Source organism: Muscardinus avellanarius (assembly GCF_963383645.1).
Source record: "Muscardinus avellanarius genome assembly, chromosome: 13".
NCBI lineage: Eukaryota > Metazoa > Chordata > Mammalia > Rodentia > Gliridae > Muscardinus > Muscardinus avellanarius.
The window spans coordinates 52,290,066-52,309,909 of NC_137799.1; the positions used below are offsets into that span (position 1 = coordinate 52,290,066).

The 19,844-nt window shown below is 42.4% G+C and overlaps 1 protein-coding gene and 1 pseudogene across 2 annotated transcripts in view; both read right to left on the reverse strand.

Moving 5' to 3' along the window:
• Positions 1–879: 879 nt before the first annotated feature.
• MTAP (methylthioadenosine phosphorylase) overlaps positions 880–19,844 on the reverse strand; it is a gene marked incomplete at both ends in the record, with an annotated part of 37,376 nt that continues 18,411 nt past the window's right edge. Inside the window, 4 exons of the mRNA XM_080708360.1 lie at positions 880–918; positions 8,084–8,206; positions 9,037–9,276; positions 10,324–10,426. Of these exons, the coding sequence (XP_080564486.1) occupies positions 880–918; positions 8,084–8,206; positions 9,037–9,276; positions 10,324–10,426 (505 nt within the window). The remainder of the gene's footprint in view (positions 919–8,083; positions 8,207–9,036; positions 9,277–10,323; positions 10,427–19,844) is intronic.
• LOC308272580 (ORC ubiquitin ligase 1-like) lies at positions 1,736–7,355 on the reverse strand (annotated as a pseudogene). Its single transcript has 4 exons — positions 7,305–7,355; positions 6,889–7,068; positions 5,183–6,603; positions 1,736–1,748 (listed from the first exon to the last, which is right to left on the reverse strand). The product of its transcript is annotated as an ORC ubiquitin ligase 1-like (transcript).

The window sequence follows — 19,844 nt, forward strand, 5'->3', positions numbered from 1 at the left end:
AAGTTTTAATTTATTATAAAAAAATATTTGCAAGAACTTTATAAGTCAATTTTTATACTTTTATTATTTGATGATATTAAGTGTAGAAAAAAGTGAAGATACAGAAAGATTCAAAGAAAATAAAAATTATCCCGTATCTCTTTCCCAAATACAGTGATGAGAGATTATGTGTATTTCCTTCTAGTCTGTTTGTACATGTATACAGTAATTTGAAATGAGCACTGTAAGATGCTTACCTTGAAATCTCATAGCAACCATTTCTTTAAGACACTCAGTATTATGTAACACGATCATCAGTTGCCTGCTTAGCAACTGAATTTACCTCCAATGGTTGGATATTCAGATTGTTCGAATACTTGCAATTATAATGGATGCCATTAAACATCCTTCTTTATGCATAATTTGTATCTCTGATATTTTTGTTTTAGGAATCCCTAGGAACACCCAACAAAGCACATTGAATACACTTAAGCCTTCGGATCCATTTTACCAAACAGCCTTCCAGAAAGAGTGTACCAATTTACAATCGCATCAATAAACATCCAGTCTTTCCCATTTCTTTCTCAGATTCCTTGACAATACAGGAAGTGGGTATTACCTCCTGACCTTGATTGTTGTAAACTTAGGAGGTGAGAGTTATCTTCTTGGATTTTGCTCCCAAATGTAACATTTCCCCCATGTTAACTGTCCATTTGCTTTTCTTCTGTGTCCCGAAGCAGCCCACGCTGTGCAGGTGGAGTGTCTAACACGTGCAGTATCTTGTCTTTCTTAACACTTGTTCTCTGTCAGGCAAGGGCAAGAATGCTGTATGTCTTTCCCTTTTCTCCTCAAATTAATTAGAATTAGAAAGTCTTCTTTTCTTCTGGCAGCCATGCTACTTTAGTGTCTTGGTAATAAAACAGAAAACTGGGCCATATTCTGAAAAAAAAAAAAAAGTAGGCAGAGATGATAAGCACTGGAGGCAGAAGGGAGCATGCTAATTTAACTAGAGTGCTGGTTAAAAAAAGGGTCAGAAAACAACAACTTTAGAATCTGATTTTGTAGATTAAAAATTAACAAAATATACTTTTTTTGTGTGGTACTGGGGATAAAACCCAGGACTTTGCACCTGCTAGCTAAGTGCTTTACCACTGAGCTACATCCTTAGCCCTTTTCATTTTGAGACAGAGTGTTGCTAAATTTCCCAGGCTGGCATTGAACTTGTGGTCTTCTCGATCAGCTTCAAATAGCTGAATTAATAGGCATGCATCATCTAGTAGAATGTACACTTCGAATAAACTTTCCAGCTGGGCATGGCGATGTTTACTTGTAATCCTAGTACTTGAGAGGCTGAGACAAAAAGATCATAGGTTAGCTGCCAGCCTCAGCCACTTAGTGAGGGTCTATTCCAAATAAAAATTAAAATAGAGCTGGGTGTGTAGCTTTGAAGGAAGAATACCCATGTTCAATCCTCAACACCTCAAAACCAGCAAGCCAGGCATGGTGGCACACACTTGTAATCCTAGCATATGGGAGGCTGAGACAGGAGGATTGAGGTTCATAGACAGCCTCAGCTATTTAGTGAGTGAGACCCTTTGCAATTCAGCGAGACCCTGTTTCAGAATACAGAATAAAAAATAGGGCTGAGGGTATAGCTCTGAGGTAGAACGCCCCTGGGTTCCATCCCCAGTACCGGGGGAAAAAATCGCCAAGCTAATGTTGGTGATTGCAGGTGCAACTCTCAACTTTTGGTTTCTCAGTTCCCTTTCCTGTTACGTGAGGTTAAAAACATTTACCTCAAGATTATTCTGACCACCCCTTATCTCCATCCCTTTTATATACATTAGGCCACATTTCATGTACCACCCTCTGGCCTGGATTATTGTCCACACAACTCTTATCCTATCTTGCTCTAAAAAAAAAAAAAAGAAAAGAAAAGAAAAGAAAAGAAAAATCACTGCGCTCACATCTTCAGGGCACATGGCCCTGCAGGCCAGAAGCTTAGAGACCCATTTCCAGCAAGCCAAAGCTGCTCAGCTGAATAAAACTTTGCAGAATGTTACAAAAGGAGCTACCTGATTTGGGGTAAGCCAACATTTGCTAGTTCACAGAAATCTATTTTTTGTTTCCCTGTTCTTCACAATTAGAGTAACAAGGGCTTCCTGGATATCAATTATGATAAAACATTATGGATGGCAGAGGCTATCGTTTACTCATTAAATCATGTTTGCATTAAATGACATTTACTTCTGAGGTACACAGTATTAAAATCGACAGAGGTGTTTTGCAATAGGGAAGATTATTGTATTGTCATGTTATTAGTTGTTACAGTGGTTACATTTCTCCCTTTGTCAGTCCCATAGTCTGAGAAACCATGAACACAGTGGTGTGTGGGAGCCTGCTTGCTCCAGCTCGCTAGGGCCGCCTCCCAGCTTCTCAGTGGCTTCAAGTGGGTGGCTTCAAATCGTCTGTACTGGAGCATTTATACCATGTAAATCAGTAAGCATTAGAAGTGAAATAATTTACCACTAGTGTCCTCATCACAGTAAAGCAGTGGCTCTCATTCCTGAACTCATATGTGGTAATTTGGGCATAGGGGACTCCTATCTACTTTTATTTATATTTTATGCTTATGACATCTTTTATTTAATTCACATAGAAAAGCATGCAGTATTAATGTAAAATAACATGTATTAATATAAAATGTTTGGTGCACATTAGATAAGCAAATCATTAGCATACAACCCCTTTTTTGGGGGGGTGGTGCTAGGGAATGAACCCAGGGACATTCTACCTCTGAGCTATACCCCCAGCCCAGTTTTTATTCTTTATTTTGAAACAGGGTCTCACTAAGTTGTGGAATGCCTCACTAAGCAGCTGAGGCTGGCCATGAAACCAGATCCTCCTTTCTCAGCCTTCCAAGTGCTGCGATTACAAGTGTGCGCCACCATGCCTGGCTAGCATGCAAACCCATTTTTAAAACCCTATATAGGCTGAGTGTGGTGGCTCACGCTTATAATCCCCGCGCTTGGGAGGCGAAGACAGGAGGATCGCGCAGGTTCGAAGCCAGTCTTGCTGGCTTAAGAGACCCTGTTTCCAAATTAAAAAAAAAAAAAAAAAAGTATAAAATAGGTCTGGGAGTGTAGCCCAGAGGTAGAAAAAACAAACAAACAAAACAAAACAACCCCCCCCCAAAAAAAAACAAAAAAACCTATATAGGCATACAAACATATATAATTTTTTGTGGTACTGTGAATGGAACCCAGGGGCATTCTACCTCTGAGCTATACTTCTAGCCCTATTTTTTATTGTTTATTTTGAAACAAGGTCTCACTGAATTGCAAAGGGCCTAAGTAGCTGAGGCTGTCCGCAAACCTGGATCCTCCTGTCTCAGCCTCCCAAATGCTGGAATTACAAGCGTGCACCACCACACCCGGTTCCAAACATATTTAAAAGAATATTTTCTTTCAGAGCTTAAATTAAAAATAGTGTTTAGCTCTTAACTATCTTCACCCCCTCACCTATTCTCACCCCAATTTTTCATGAAGAGAAACCTAAGTAAAAGATATTCTACTAGCCAATTGAAACTTCTCTTTCCTAAGTATGGAAACAGATCAAGCAAAAATGCTACCATGTATACAGCTTATAAAGAAAACAGTAACAAGCAAACAAAAACTTTATTACTCCTAATAAACCTTCCTTGTGATATCAAGAAATTCAGCAAAGAGTGCTTTTGCACCTATACCATCTGGGACAATGAAGCTACAATGTTTAAGCTCCTCCAAATCCAACCATGCCTTCTATATCAAAAAATGCTCAAATTCTGATTTTACTGATATGGTTAGGATTTGGAATGTTCCCCCAGACTTAACTTAGATGGCCAGCCATGTTGTAGGCAGGGCTTGGATGTTGATGGGTGTATATATGGTCCCTCCTTCTTGCTCTCTCTCTTGCTTCTGGCCTCCAAGATATAAGAGCAGAGCCCTTGGGCATTTCTCTCTTTGTTTCCCATATCATGCCTTGAGCTCCACAGACTTAACTGGCTCAACATGGACTGAGCCTCTGTAATCTCCAGAACTGTGAGCAAATAAATCTTCCCTCCTCTATGTTGTTGTAGTCATAGGTTTTGGTCACAGTAGTGAGAATGCTGACCAAAACACACACACACACACAAAAACAGAGCAGATAAAAGCTACCTCACATAAGATGAGTATGAAAATAAAAGCCACCTGATAAAAATATTTTAATTAAAATTGTAGTTTTTCGTACTAGCATAATGTTTTTACAAAAACTGGACAAAGCTCAATGATTAAAAAAAAATGCAAACATATTGCCGGGCGTGGTGGCGCACACTTGTAAGCCCCGCGCTTGGGAGGTAGAGACAGGAGGATCACACAGGTTCGAAGCCAGCCCTGTTTCCTAAAAAAAAAAAAAAAAAAAAAAAAAAAAAAAAATATATATATATATATAATAGCTGTCTGGGATTGTAGCCCAGAGGTAGAAGAGTTTCCAGGAACTCCAGTACCACAAAAAAAAAAAAAAAAAAAAAAAAAAAGGGAAACATATACATAAAACCCAAGAAGTATGAGTATTGGACTAAGGTCAGAGTGTTATTTCTTTACCATGGCACTGCTTAAGTAAAAAGGAGAATGCAAAATAATATTCACCTAGGAAAAGCTCACTAAAGATGATCCAAAATTGTCTAGAACTTTTATGAAGAGGAAGAAAAGTAATTTTAAAAACTTTTACATTCCTTTCAGAACAAAAAGACAAATGACGCCTCCCTAAGAAGTCAATTTTTAGTTGCTTTTGATGGGTTGCCAATGGAAAATCTGCTCTGGATTTTTCTTTTTGTTGACTGGTTTACATTTTTATTCCTCTTTTCAGGCACAAAGGAAGTAGACCAAGAAAACTGAAAGAGGTCTTGGAGATCATGCATCTCAGACAATATTTTAAACAAAGATAATCCAAACCTGTGTGTGTGTGTGTGTGTGTGGTACTGGGGATGGAACCCGGAGGCATTCTACCTCTGAACTACACCTCCAGCCCTATTTTTTTATTCTTTATTTTGAAACAGGGTCTCACTGAGTTGAAGAGGGCCTCCCTAAGTAGCCTAGGCTGTCCGAGAATGGCTATCCTCCTGTCTCAGCCTCTCAAATGCTGGGATAATAAGTGTGTGCCACCACGCCCAGCTGACCCAAACCTTTGATCTTCAAAAAGTTGATATGAACTTCATAACAAAACACCCTGGGAAAATTCTGTTTGAAACAAAAAGCGTGGAGGCTTAATTTCATTAGTTCCTGAATTGGAAGTGGGATGAAGTGAAAAATCTTCATTTGAATTTCTTTGTCAGATGAAGATAGGAGAAAACAAAGTGGGTTTCCACTCAATTTCCATTTTCTAATTGGTCAGTAGTTAAGAGAACTTTTGGAAAGATTTAATTTAGTTCTTTCCTCCAACTTATCAAGTTCTTCAAGAGATTCACTGCCTTGAGATGACTTTGATAACCCATCTAAATCCACTGACAAGGGCTCTTGCTATTGTCCAACTCTGACATCACTGAATCCAACTCAGAGATTTTGTCAAGGTACGCAGCACCCACTGATGCTTCGTTGGATGTCCTTGTATGGTTCATTTCAAAAGCGAGAACAGAATTCAGTTTCTTAGATAAACATAAGCCTGATTCTCATTCAATTTTGAAGACATTTATCCAATGAAATTTGCTATTGTGTCCCCTTCTGAGCTTTCAAAATTCAAGCTTTGGGCCTAGCTTGTGGATCAACAGTCCCCAAATCCTGTCTTTGGGGAAGCAAAACATTCTGATTTCTTTTCATTCTCATTTCTACTTATTTCATCTTCTAAAGAATCTTTATTACAAACATTGGGAGGATCACAACAATCATCAAATACCAATCTCCAAAGATGGTTTGAGTGCTTTTTGGAACCTCCTGCTTTGACCACAGAACTCTGTTTTCTGGAGTATTTAGCTGAAGGCACCTAAGGGAGAAAGGAGTACAAGGAGCTGGAAGATCACAAAGCTCTTCATCTTTGTGGGGTACACAATCGTTTAGTTTATTGTCTCACTCTCATTCCAAATAAGTATCCATACTTGTCTCTGTCACATGTAACATTATTTCAACCCATTTTTGATGCTTTAGGACAGTTTGGTTCTGTTTTGACAGTACTGTACTGTCTGGCAGAACCAGCATCAGAGAGTCTTGCTGGTGGCAGGCTTTGCAGGGTGAGAAGAACTGGAGGTGGACGAGCCAGGCTGCCTTCTGGCTCCATCACCTTAAGCCTTCGATGCTGCGTCCTCCTCACTGTCTGTGCTGCCCTTGCTGTCTGCAGAAGGTGAGTTCTGACAAGTGGAATCCCTAATTTCTTTCTCTTTGCTTGAATTTTTGAGTTGTAAAATTTGAGATTCTAGTTCCTTTATGTATCTATCACTTCATTCCAGGACTTTCATAAGGAGGCTGCTTTCACATTTATACTGTTCTACTTTGGACTGAAGAGCAGCAACTGTAAACTTTCCAAACTTCTGGGGTGATCTGTTATCAACATCAGCCTTCGGTTACAAATCTTCCTCACTAGGCCACCATTTTCCAGTTTCAATTTTAAATTTGCCTGGCAAGGAAAATTCTTTGACTAGAACATTTACATTCAAAGTTAATGGGCCACGAGAACTACTTTTTTTTTGGTGGTACTGAGGGTGGAACCCAGAGGCTTTCTACCTCCGGGCTATACTCTCTGACCCATTTTATATTTTATTTGGAAACAGGGTCTCCTGCTAAGTTGCTGAGAGCCTCACTAAGTAGCTGAGGCTGGCTTTGAACCTGCAATATCCTGCTGTCTCAGCCTCCCAAGTGTGGGGATTACAAGTGTGCGCCCCCATGCCCGGCTCAGAACTACTCTTTTAGCTTAGCCACATCACCTATTACTTTTTTCATATATTTCATTAGCTGCTCTGAGTTTTTTGTTCCACTTTGCTATAGTTCCTAGGTCAGTTTTACTTGGAATGTCTGCAACTGTATGTTTGTCTTCATTTTGGTTGCCCTGCATCAAGGGTAAAGGATCCAGAATAGTCTTGATCTATGACTCCAAGCTGAGATCCTTTAAACTCCTCTACCTCTTTCTGCAAATAATCTATATTTCATCCGACAATTTCCTTGCAGGGATTTCCAGGAGTGATAGGAGCTCTGCAACACTGGCTATCATTAGTAATATAATAGCTAATTATAGCTCTGGACACTGGCTATTATTCAGCCACAAACTGATACAAAAAGAACAAAGCACATGGTTGATGATGCTTATGACAGCTGGAGTACCTTCCCCAAGCAAATGTGGTACATGATGGGCACAATAACTTTCGGCAGCATTTGAGCCGTAGCAGCATCCAGAATCTTGCCAGAAATCCCGCTGACCTCCTATCAACCTTTAAAATCCTCTCTCAGCATCTGACAGAAGACTGAAGAGTATGCTCCAGGTGCTCAAGATATGGCCCTTTTTAGATACTAGGAAAATGCAATATTCTTTAGTAATGGCATTGAAGGCATCACATACTGAGCTTATCAGTCAGCTTAAATTTTATTCTGGGAAGTAATATTAGTGTTGGAAAGCAATCAATCTGCAACCTGTCTCACGTTTATTATTCACTGCTGTGTTGGGCTGACCAACATCATATATTCCCTGGTACCATTTTGGCATGGCTATATCAGAGGTTGGGCCTTACTGGCTGGCAAATGCTTTACATGCATCTACCAAAGAAGTAGCCTATGGAAAAGGCAGAGGAAGCACGATCAGTCTGCTGAAGTAAGACTTAGGGAAATACTCCAGGACAATGGGAATGATCTTAAGACATAAGATAGTAAAAATCCCCACCTTGGCTTCCAAGGTCTTGCAGTATCAGTAAGAAAAAATGTCCACTCATGTTCACAAGTGGTTGGTAGAGTGACATGAATGACATGAAAATTTGTTGAAAAAACAAAAACAAAAAACAAACCCAGGTTTTCATAAAATCTGTCAGGAAATGAACCCAGGACAAAATGCAGATAAGAAAAGCAGGTAGCTAAGGGTTTATGGAGGTGTCTGCGGCTGGAGCACTTACCTTCAGGTTATGGAGGGTTTCTGACCATTCCATGGACCCTATCTGAGGTATGGTCGTGAGGAGTAAACTTTTGGCTTTATTGGCATTTTCTTTCAGGGTCTTTAAAACTCGGTCCACTGAAACCTACAGAAACAATAGCACAGAATGTTAATCAAGCTTAATTTTGTTTTGTTTTCTCTTTGGTACTGTGATTGAATGTAGGAATTTCATAATCCTTAGCTTTCTTAAAACGTCTGCCTCCCCAGAGGGGTGGTTCCCTAAGACTTGTCTGTGGCTGCCACATTTCCATGCTAAGCACAGTATCAGACACAGCAGGTTAAATGGATATATAAGGGGCATGAACTCTTCTTAACAGGAAGAGGTAATAATATTTTTTTGACTTGAAAGCAATAAAAAGTAGTATAACACAAGAATTAAATTAAAATGCATCTTTATATTTTAAAGTAAGGCCCAAGTCTCTCATTTCGGGCACATCTCTCTCCATGCCTACAACGTAGCTGTTGATTCCTGGATAAAAGTGCTGTTTTTCTGTGAAGATCTTTGTGCTTATCTTCTAATAACACCTGTAGAAAAGACCTGGTAATGCTTAAGGACAACTTTAAAATCTGGTAGAGCTGGGCGTGGTGGCGCACGCTTGTAATCCCTGCACTTGGGAGGCAGAGACTGGAGGATCGCGCAGGTTTGAAGCCAGCTGCACTGGCTTAAGAGACCCTGTTTCCAAATAAAAAAATATAAAATAGGTCTGGGAATGTAGCCCAGAGGTAGAAGGGTTTCCAGAAACCCCAGTACCACCAACCCCCGCCCCAAACAAACAAAAGAAAAAACCAAACAAAAAAATACCGTGCAGAAAGGCATTCTCTAAAATGTACACAAAAGAAACAGTCAAGACACTTTCTTAATGACTCAGGGTGCCCAGAAGCCCATGCAAATACTCAGTAGAGAATTCCACCTACAGCCTCCTCATGCTCCTTCCAACAATCGTAATCTGTTGCCATGGCGATGCCTGCATAGCAAATTCCAGCCTCCTTAGCAAGAACCACCTCTGGAACTGTAGTCATATTGATAACATCCGCCCCCCAGGTACGGAACATAAAGCTTTCTGCCCGGGAGCTAAAACGAGGTCCCTCAATCGTGACTATTGTCCCCTTGGAGTGGCACCGGAGTCCCAGCTTCTTGGCAGTCTCTATGAGGACCTAGAAAAGGCAGAAGCACAAACTTAAAACGTGCACACATATGGTACAACCTATGGTTTCATTTCCCCCTCATGGTTAGCAAGATAATTTTTCAAAGTAGAGCTTTCATTACAATGCCCCCAGAGAGAACCTGGAAGACATGTGTATAGATCACACTACTGGGTGCCACTGGTCCGTGACTTCTAAGTCCTCAGAGGACTAAGAGGTCTGCAGAGGAGGAAAGAGGCTTATAGATGTGGGTCAGCCATAGCGACAGACCCTGGGGGCCTCCTGCCCAAACCCACACACATCATCTAACGGAGGCAGGCCAAACAAACTACAGGGTCAAACGCTGAGGCTCAGATGATATCATTTTCTCCTCTTGAGTAATCACAATGGAACTACCCAAACGACCACAATTCTCATCAGGCAATATTAGATCACCAGGCTAAATACATTTATTATCTCAATACTTTGGGGAGTTTCAGATGATCACCTGAAATGACTAGAAGTGATCCCATTTTCAGAACAGGCAATACATGTACATGGTCCAAACCAAAATCATTAAAAATGTTTTGTTGGAGAGGTATTTCTCCCCACCCTGACCTAGTTCACCTCTCAAGGGAAGTTATTGCGATAGGTTTTTTGTTAGCTTTCTAGAAAATACTCATTTCATAGAAATATTTACCTATTTCTCTCTTTATAATTTTAACAAGAAAGATTTCTGCATAAAAAGCAAGTTAGAAGCCGGGTGTGGTGGCACACACTTGTAATCCCAGCATTCGGGAGGCTGAGACAGGAGGTCACAGTTCATGGAAAGCCTCTGCTATTTAGTGAGGCTCTTTATAACTTAGCGAGATTCTGTTTCAAAATAAAGAATAAAAAATAGGGCTAGGGGTGTAGCTCGGAGGTAGAATGCCCCCGTGTTCCATCTCCGGCACCACACACACACAAAAAAAAGCAAGTTAGAGGAACAAAGAGGGACTTGCTCAGCCAATTGATCTAACTATAGATGTCACCCCAAGCCTCATGGCCTATTCTGGTACACCGTGCGGAAAGACTACAAACCTCTCTTGTTTTGGGGCAAAATGGCTCAGCCATTGGAATATGGCACACTCCTCGGGCACAGGAATGACTTCCATCATAGAAGGTCTGTGGCCTCATGGTGGTCCTACAAAGAAAACAAAAAAGCTTAAAGAAAACAAGCCACCTCTCCATCCTCTGAGGCCCAGTGAATGAACCTTATGTGGATAACATCTCAGGAGAATCAATAGCTCTGGCTAAGATGAAGGCAGTTATTAATAAAACAGCTTCAAAATGGCTCCCGGCTCTTTGGATCTGGGCTGGTGGCAATGAGCTACTCAACATGAGCTAAAGTGTGACCACTTAGGACGAGCACGTTTCATCACCCTGGACTACTGCAGACCGATAAATCCTGTACGCCCATGGACCAGATTCAACAGAGTCTGCATTTTGTCAAACTGGCTTCATTTGTTAGCTTTTTCATGATTACAGAGTCCAGGCTTCAACTTAGTCCACATTCAGACTTTGCTGGTATCTATCTATCTATCTATCTATCTATCTATCTATCTATTTTTGTTACAGTTGCTTTGTTAGTTTTACAGGCAAGCAACAGGTCCTTATTTGCATTTGTAGCCTTATTTGTCACGACTCTAAATTAAGAGTAACTCCTGCCCTCAACCCCAATTATATTTTCCCAAGTCACTAACCCCCTCAAAAAAAAAAAAAAAAAAAAAAATTGGTATTTGTCTGCCCCAGCTCTAGCTAGTTCTTGAGTTTCTTAGTTCAATATTTTGGTAAACATTTTTTCCTGCCAGGCGTGGTGGTGTACGCTTGTAATCCCAGCATTTGGGAGGCTGAGACCAGAGGATCGTGGTTCGTGGACAGCCTCAGCTACTTAGTGAGGCCCTCCGCAACTCAGTGAGACGCTGTTTCAAAATAAGTAATAATTTAAAAAAATTGGGCAGGGGGTATAGCTCGGAGGTCAAATGCCTCTGGGTTCCATCCCCAGACTCACAAACAAACAAATGAAACAAATAACAACAACCCATTTTTTTCTTACTAGAAGTTTTCATAATTTGGAATTTTTTGGGGGCAGTACTGGGGATTGAACCCAGGGTTTCATGGATGCTATGCAACACTCCACTTCTGGGCTACACTCTAAGCCCGTTTTGTTTTCTATTTCGAGACCAGAATTTACTAAGTTGTTTAGGTTGGCCTGAACTTGTGATCCTTCTGCCTCAGCCTCCCAAGTACGTAGGATCACAGGTGTTTGCTACTGCACCTGGCTCAGGACAGACTGTGTGTGTGTGTGTGTGTGTGTGTGTGTGTGTGTGTGTGTGTGTGTATTTTCCTTCCTAATCTTGAATTCAATCATGCAGGAAAGATAGTCCCCATCTTTCTTAAAGAGGGGAGTGTTAGAGAGGGACTGGATGAGGGAAAGCCAACAGGAACGGCAGCTTTTCTGATGTCCTCCTCTGGAGGTAGAAGAGTGGAGGACAGTACTGAGAATTCACATTACCAGTTCCATTTACACAAATGGCATATCACCAGCCACAATTAGCCATTGCATCCACGCCACACTCGCTGGACTGAAGCCCCGAAAGAATGAGAGCCCTGTCCTTGCTCCTAATCTTTGTCACAGTGTCTGAAGGGAAAGGCCAAGTTCATCCCAGGAGCCGTGAAATGGGGGTGGAGGACACGTCGAATGGCGGCTCCAACCTGGGGCAACAGAGGCGACTATGATTATAAAAGCAGTACTATGCCCCTCCAGTAGCCCATGCAGCACCTCTCCATCCTATGTATCTGCCTATCCCTCCCCTCTTTCCTTATTCCTTTGCCTTGTTATTCCTCTCATTTATTTTATTTACTTATTTATCTATTTATTTATTTTTGGTGTATCTATGAGGCACTGGGGAGCATTCTACCTCTGAGCTACACTCTCAACCCATTTTATTTTTGTTTTGAAACAGGTCTTGCTAGGTTGCTGAGAGTTTTGCTCAGTTGCTGAGGCTGGTCTCAAACCTGTGATCCTCCTGTCTCAGCTTCTCAGGTACTGGGATTACAGGTGTGTGTCACCATGCCCAGCTATGTTCTACTTTTTAAGCTTAATGTATAACATGTGTTATGTTATGCGATATGTTATATACATGTTACTTGTTGACCACAGCCTTAATTCCTTCTTTTAAGTTGAAAATTTTATAATTTTTTTTCTTTTAGCAAAAATCTCTAACTACTAGCTATGGCAAATGGCTTATGGCAAATCACGTAAATTTTCAATTCTCCATTTTACTGATCATAAAATGCAGCACACTTTGTCTACCCATTTATAATGGTGTTAGGAGGATTAAGTCAACCTAGAGATCCAGATAAGCCATCAGAGGAGAAGGGGGTCCTGGGCTGAGATGCCTGGGAGCTAGCACCAGGCTAGGGCCTGGGAATACTCAACCCTGTAAGAGGCCCCAGGAAAGAAACAGGGCTTTAAGACCAGTATTTCCTGTGGTCTGGGGCTGTCCTGTGATGATACTGGAAGGCAACATACAGACAAATGCCTCTTCACAGCCTGCCCATCAACTGGTGGTGTGTATTGCTAACTTACATGTCAACACACTCAGGGAAATATTTAACGACCCAAAACTCTATCGTAATAAAGGGCAACTTCCCTGTACAGCATAAAACGATGAGGCACTGTAATTCTTATCAGAAGGAATGGGATTTACAACCAGAGTAGAGAGCAGATGATGCCTCCCCCAAAGAAATTCTGGAGTGAAATATATGTCATTTGAAGAGCACTTGTCCTCCACTGAGGGTCTTTATGAGAGAAATCAGAGTTTATACAACTCAGCCAGAAGCCTAGAACAAACCTGCCAGTTCACTTTTAATTTCCAGCCCAAACAGCACTTTAATACCCATAACTCTAGTGCAACCTTATGCTGTGTTCTGAGTGATTGGGACCACAGGAAAGGTAGCTCTGTTACCTGCATACCAAGTCCAGAAGCAGGGGGAGGGAAAGGATGGGGCCTGAAGAAACACCAAAGGAATTTTTTATTTTTTGTACTAGAAATTGAACTTAGAGGTATTCTACCTCTGAGCTACACCCTTAACCTTATTATATTTTTTATTTTGAAAAGGTCTCACAAAGTTGCTGAGGCTGGCCTCAAACCTGTACTCTCCTGTCTCAGCCTCTCAAGTACCAGAATTACAGGTATGTGCCTCCATGCTCAGCTGAAGGGATAAAATTTAATCCTGTATTGCACAGTCTGAAGTAACTCTGGACCCCGCCTGTGCAGAGCAGCCAGTGTGGGTCTCGCAGGGAAGGGTGGGGGGAGCTAGGAGCACATGGACGAGGGGCAGCTGAGGTAACAGATGCTGAGAGTAAGCCGAGTTCTAATCCCACACGGCCCACTTCCAAGCCAATGACAGTATCCCTAGGCCCAAGTTTCCTCAACTATAAACTAGAGAATGATCACTGCAAGCCATAAATGGGATTAACTGATTGTGGCACCCAGCAGGAATTCAAGTTGGCAGTGTGTGTGTGTATGTGTGTGTGTATGCGCGCGTGTGTGTGTGCATGCATGTGCATGGGCTTTCTGGATACTAGGGATTGAGCCTAGTTGTGCTCTACCACTGAGCTACAACTCCAACCCTTTTTATTTATGTATTTATCTATTTTTTGGTGGCATTGGAGGTGGAACCTAGGGGCTTTTCTACCTCTGGGCTATACTCCCAGACCTATTTTATACTTTATTTGGAAATAGGGTCTCACTAAGTTGCTGAGAGCCTCACTAAGTAACTGAGGCTGGCTTTGAACCTGTGTGATCCTCCTCTCTCACCCTCCCAAGTGTGGGGATTACAAGCGTGTGCCACCATGCCTGCCCTCAACCCTTTTTATTTTGAGGCAGGGTTTTGCTAAGTTGCCCAGGCTGGCTTTCACCTTGCAATCCTTCTATTTTAGCTTCTTGAGTAGCTGAGATTACAGATGTGCACCATCATGCATGGCTAACTTGCTGTTTTCAAGAGAAAACATGAAGAAAAAATAAGGCTGGGTGTGGCGGCATGTGCCTATAATTCCAGTCCTTGGGAGGCAGAGACAGGAGGATAGCAAGTTTAAGGCCAACATCAGCTAATTTAGCAAGATCTTATTTCAAAATAAAGAATAAACCGGGCATGGTGGTGCATGCCTGTAATCCCGATACCTGGGAACCCGAGACAGGAGGATCAGAGACTCGAGGATAGCCTCAACAATTTAGCAAGACCCTACTTCTAAATAAATAAATAAATAAAAATAAAATAGAGCCAGGGCTATATCTTGGAGATAGAATGCCCCTGGTTCAATCCCCAGTACCAAATAAAATATAAAGGATACAGTTAAAGAGTGAGGAGGCAGTGACAGAACGAGGTTCTGGAGCAGAATGAGAGTGGACCTCATACAGGGGAGCAGCTGACCTGCTCCAAGGACAGCTACAGCAGGAAGACCAAGAGGAGGTACAGGAGGACAGTAAGAGACAGACAGGAGTGCAAAAGATGGCAGAGTGTGCACAACAGCTTGTTCTCTCTCTCCACGAAGGTGAGAGGAAAACAGGCAGGAAGCTAGGAGAAGCTAGGCATTAATCCTAGCACAACAATCTCCCCATGCACTCTTTTACACAAGCCCCACTTTGAAACATCAAAGCCTGCCTGGGCCGAGGGGTGGAGGGAGCTGGGCAAGATGCCTGACTTGGGGCCAGTGTGTAATACATGACTTCATGGGGAAGCCCGAGGCAGGGCGGGTCTCTGGGAGGGGGAAATAAGTGGATACCACCATCCCTCAGCCCTCTGTTTACAGAGGGACTTTCCAGATGAGTCAGAATGCATCACATCGCATGCCTAGACCCTCCCAGTGTTTCTGAAAAAAACAAAAAAACAAAAAAACCCACATAAATATTGTTGAAGAAAATAATCTGCCGAAGGACGTTAGAACTCTACACCGACACTCACATTTGCCAGATGAGGATCCTGAGTGACAAAGGTCTATGGGGGGAGAGCAAGAGGAAAGAACCTGGGCATCCTCCATGGCATTCTTTAAGCAGAATCTAACCAGGAGCCGCAGGAACAACAGGCCAGCGGGTTGACCATACTTTATAGACTATGTGGCACTCACAATCACGCCCTTTTCTCTCTCTTTTTCTTGTACGGGGATTGAGCCCGTACAAGCATTCTACTACTCAGCTATATCTCCAGCCCTTATTCTGTAACAGGGTCTTGCTAAATTACTGAGGTTGGCCTTAAATCTGAGGTTCTGTCTCAGCCTCCCAAGTACTGGGATTATAGGTATGCCCCACCATATCTGGCCACACCTTGCTTTCTTTAATCCTTATTTTAAAGGATAAGTGGAGCCAGGTCCTTGGCAACTCAGTGAGACCCAGTTTCAAAAATAAAAAGACTAAAAAATAGGGCTGAGGGTGTAGCTCAGAGGTACCATGCCCCTGGGTTCCATTCCCAGGACTGCAAGAAAAAAAAAAAAAGTATAAACGGCCTGAAAAGATTCTCTTAGGGACAAAAGATCTTTTTCTTGTATAATGATCACCTAGAAGTTAGAACAAGTCTAAGTCTTTTTTTTTTTTTTTTTTGTGGTACTGGGGTTCCTGGAAGCCCTTCTACCTCCGGGCTACACTCCCAGACCTATTTTTACATTTTTATTTGGAAACAGGGTCTCCTAAGCCAGCGCGCGTGGCTGGCTTCGAACCTGCGCGATCCTCCTGTCTCAGCCTCCCAAATATTGGAACTCTTAAGCATGTACCACCACACCTGGCCGCTATTTTTAATTTTTTGGCTTATGAGCAAACATCTGGATCTTAGAACGTAAGGGAAAGAGCAGGGCAACCTATCACTTTGCAACAAAAGTGGGAAACGAAAGCAACAACACATTCTTCTTGGTATTTTAAGATTATACCAAGGCGCAGTCTGCTTTCCCCGCAGCTGTCCTCATCACAAATGGAAGATGACTATCTTCCCTTTAAATGCCTAGGGCATTTCCCCACATGTCTGAGAAAGACCGGAGGACTGAGCACACATGTCCAAGTACCCTTGGGCCTCCTGCCCTCGCCTGCTTTCTCCAGGACAACAGGACTCCCTTTTGCTCAAGCCCAGACATGTTACTTACAGAATGTAGCACGAGAAGAAAAAAGAAAATGGTGAATTTCAGAAAAGAATGACTCCACTTTTCACTTTTCTACAAGAGCCTCCAGCCTTCTTGGACTCCTCCAAGGGTCTAGTTCATCCTAAGAGTAGACTAATGCTTCTAAAAATATCTCAAACCAGTCACCTGTCACTCTTTTTTCTTTTGCAGAATTGGGGATGGAACCCAGGGGCATTGTACCTCCAAGCTGAGTTGCAAAGGGCCCTGCTAAGTAGCTGAGGCTATCTGCGAACTAAGATCCTCCAGTCCCAGCCTCCCAAATGCTGGGATTACAGGTGAGCACCACCACGCCCGGCTTGTCACTCTTAAATCTTAGTGACTCCTAAGATATGCATAGCACGGCTGATGGGCAGGGCTGGTACCTCCCACCCCATGATGGAGACAAGAGAGAGAGGAAGCGATATACTTTAGGCATGCCACCTATAAAATAAGAATAGCCTTATTACTCTGTTCCAAGTCTTACTCTATAACAAACTTATGTTAGAAAGACTAAAACAGTATTTTACTTGTAGTCATGTCTACCTCTGGAAGACCACTTTAGGAGGAAGATTTTGTTTTTCTTGAGACACTGTGCTGGCCAAGTTATAGCAATAGGCCAATTTGTGTGTTTCTCCTGGAGAGGAGGCCTGAGCAGTACAGGACAAAGGAGCCCAGGAGATGGTCTGGTTCCACCCTTCATCTGAAGAGGACCAACATGTAGGTAGGTGAGCGACTGGCCCATGGTGGAACAGAGCCATGGTGAAGCCTCGTGACCCCACCTGCAGTTCTGTGGCCCACAGACAGCTGTGCAGGCTCTCACAGTGCTGTACACAGCTGAGGCTGTGGGCACGGCTCTGGGAGCCTCAGGCCCAAACCAGCCAGCTCTAGCTGGTGTGCTTTAGGTGTGCCGCCTATGAACTATGAGTTGTCTTTTTCTTGTTGTCACCATCTATGATTTTTTTTGTTTTGTTTTGTTTTGTGGTACTGGGGATAGAACCCAGGGGCCTTCTACCTCTGGGCTATACCCCTGACCTATTTTATATTTTATTTGGAAACAGGGTCTCACTAAGTTGCTGAGAGCCTCACTAAGTAGCAGAGGCTGGTTTCAAACCTGCACAATCCTCCTGTCTCAGCCTCCCCAGTGCAGGGATTACAAGTGCATGCCACCACGCCTGGCTCACCTATGATCTTTTTACTCTGTTCTTACTCTTTCTTTGTTAACATTCGAATTCGATGACGGTACCAAGTGAGGAATCAAAAGGTGAAATTAGCTTTAAAGCTTTATCTAACCCTAATGTATACAAACTATTAGTCACTGTAATATATAATTAATATGAAAGTTGAGATTTCATGGTAAACTCCTTTCCCTGGTGTTAATTACCGGTCAACATGCCCACACTCTCAGTAATGGCACCCAGTTAGTGAGCAGATTCTATTCTATACATGCAAGATTCCATCAAAAGTACCTGTCAAGCCAGGGGCATGGTAAAACATGCCTGTAATCCTGGCACTTGGGAGGCCGAGACAGGAGGATCACAATTACAAAGCCGGTCTCAGCAACTTATCGAGAGAGACCCTAATACAATATAAAATGGGGCTGGGGTTTTGCTCGGAGGTAGAAAGCTCCTGGGTTCAATCCCTGTATCTTTCTCCTTCAACCCCACACACAAATGGGGGGAAAAAAGTACTTGTCAGAGACTGAACTTCCAGAGAAACATTAAAGAAGTACCTTAACCGCATCACTCATAAAGTAAAAACATATACCAGAAAATCTATTTTGGCTAAGAAGTGCCAAAATAGAATAAAATTAGGTCTGATGGAAATAGTTTTCTTTCTAGTTTCCTTATTTCTGGTCCAAGTGCTTTCTTGAAAGTGGCATGAGAAACATTTACCACATGCTATAGAGAAGATCTGGGAAACACAGCAGTGTACAGTTATAACACTCAAGTAACAATTAATCCCAGGCTCAGTGCCCAGTCCAGATTTTTCTTTTTTTGTTATCAGTTATAATATTGTTTTGTATTATGCTTTATTAAACTATCACATTACAATCTTTTTCTTGAGTCATTACCTCCAAACACCCAGACTTTGACAGGCATGGAAATGTTTCTTTTGTATCTCCGAGCTACATCCTCAGCCCTTTTATTTTATTCTGAAATGGGGTCTCAATAAGTTTCTGAGAGTTTCGCCAAGTTGCTGCGGATGACCTCAAACCTGAAAACCTCCTGTCTCAGTCTCCAGAGTATTGGGATTAAAGGACGAGCCACCCCACCCATCTAGCCATAGGGATTTTGATCAGAGATCTCCTAAAAACAAACCCTGGCTTGCCTCTCCCTTCCAAAGTGACTAGTCAAACATTCCAAAACTTCTGACTGAGCAGCCAGGGGCCAGGTACTCTGATGGGTGTTGTGAAAAAAGTGAAAATAAGGTTGACTGGGTCTTGCTCCTTACAGGACTTAACAATTCAGAGGAAGAAATAATAAACACAGAGTGTCAGGAACAAATAGATGAATGGGAAGACAGGCAGGATGAGGCATGTCATGACTTCTGTCGACCTCCATTGTTAATTAGGCCGTATTGCATGGAAGGGCTGGTGTTCATCCGTGTCTCATCGACAGGATTGGCATTTATGGGGCTCATGCTAATAGTTTCATGTCAGGAAACCACCAAGAATGGTTCTGATGAACGTGGTGGTGCACACTTGTAATCCCAGTACCCTACAGGCTGAGAGAGGAGGATCGCAGGTTCGCGGCTAGCCTTAGCTACTTAGTGAGCCCTTTGCAACTCAGTGAGACCCTATTTAAAAATAAAAAATAGAGCTGGGAGCATAGCTCAAAGATAGAATGTCCCTGGGTTCCATCTCCAGTACTGGGAAAAAAAAAAAAAAAAGAATGCTTCTGCTGGGCTAGAAATTACAATTAATCCCTGAAAGAAGGAGACACAGAGCTGGTCAGGACAGCCCTCCCTCCCCTAGCAGAAGAAGCTGTTGGGTGGGCTCAGGTCCCAGGGGACTCTAGACACCTCTTGTTGAGGCAGCTATTTCTATCAGGAAGGAGCTAGGGTGGTACTAGGAGACCACCATTTTCCCTCACGATTTCTTCAACTACTTCTAAATGCGGAAAAGGCCCAGGAACTTGGCACTCTATTATTTATTCCTTTTGGTGCTAAGGATTGAACCCAGAAGCATTCTACCTCTGAGCTAGACCTCCAGCTGTTTTTATTTTGAAGCAGGATCTCGTCAGGTTGTTAAGACTGACCTCAAACTTGCAATCCTCCTCTCAGACTCCCAAGAACTGAGACCACAGCCATGCCCAGCTTATTTGATTTTTGGACAAACATTATATATTTGTACAATTGAGTAACACAAACCCCCTAATATCTGAGCATCCTGATGGGTTTTAATATTGCGAGG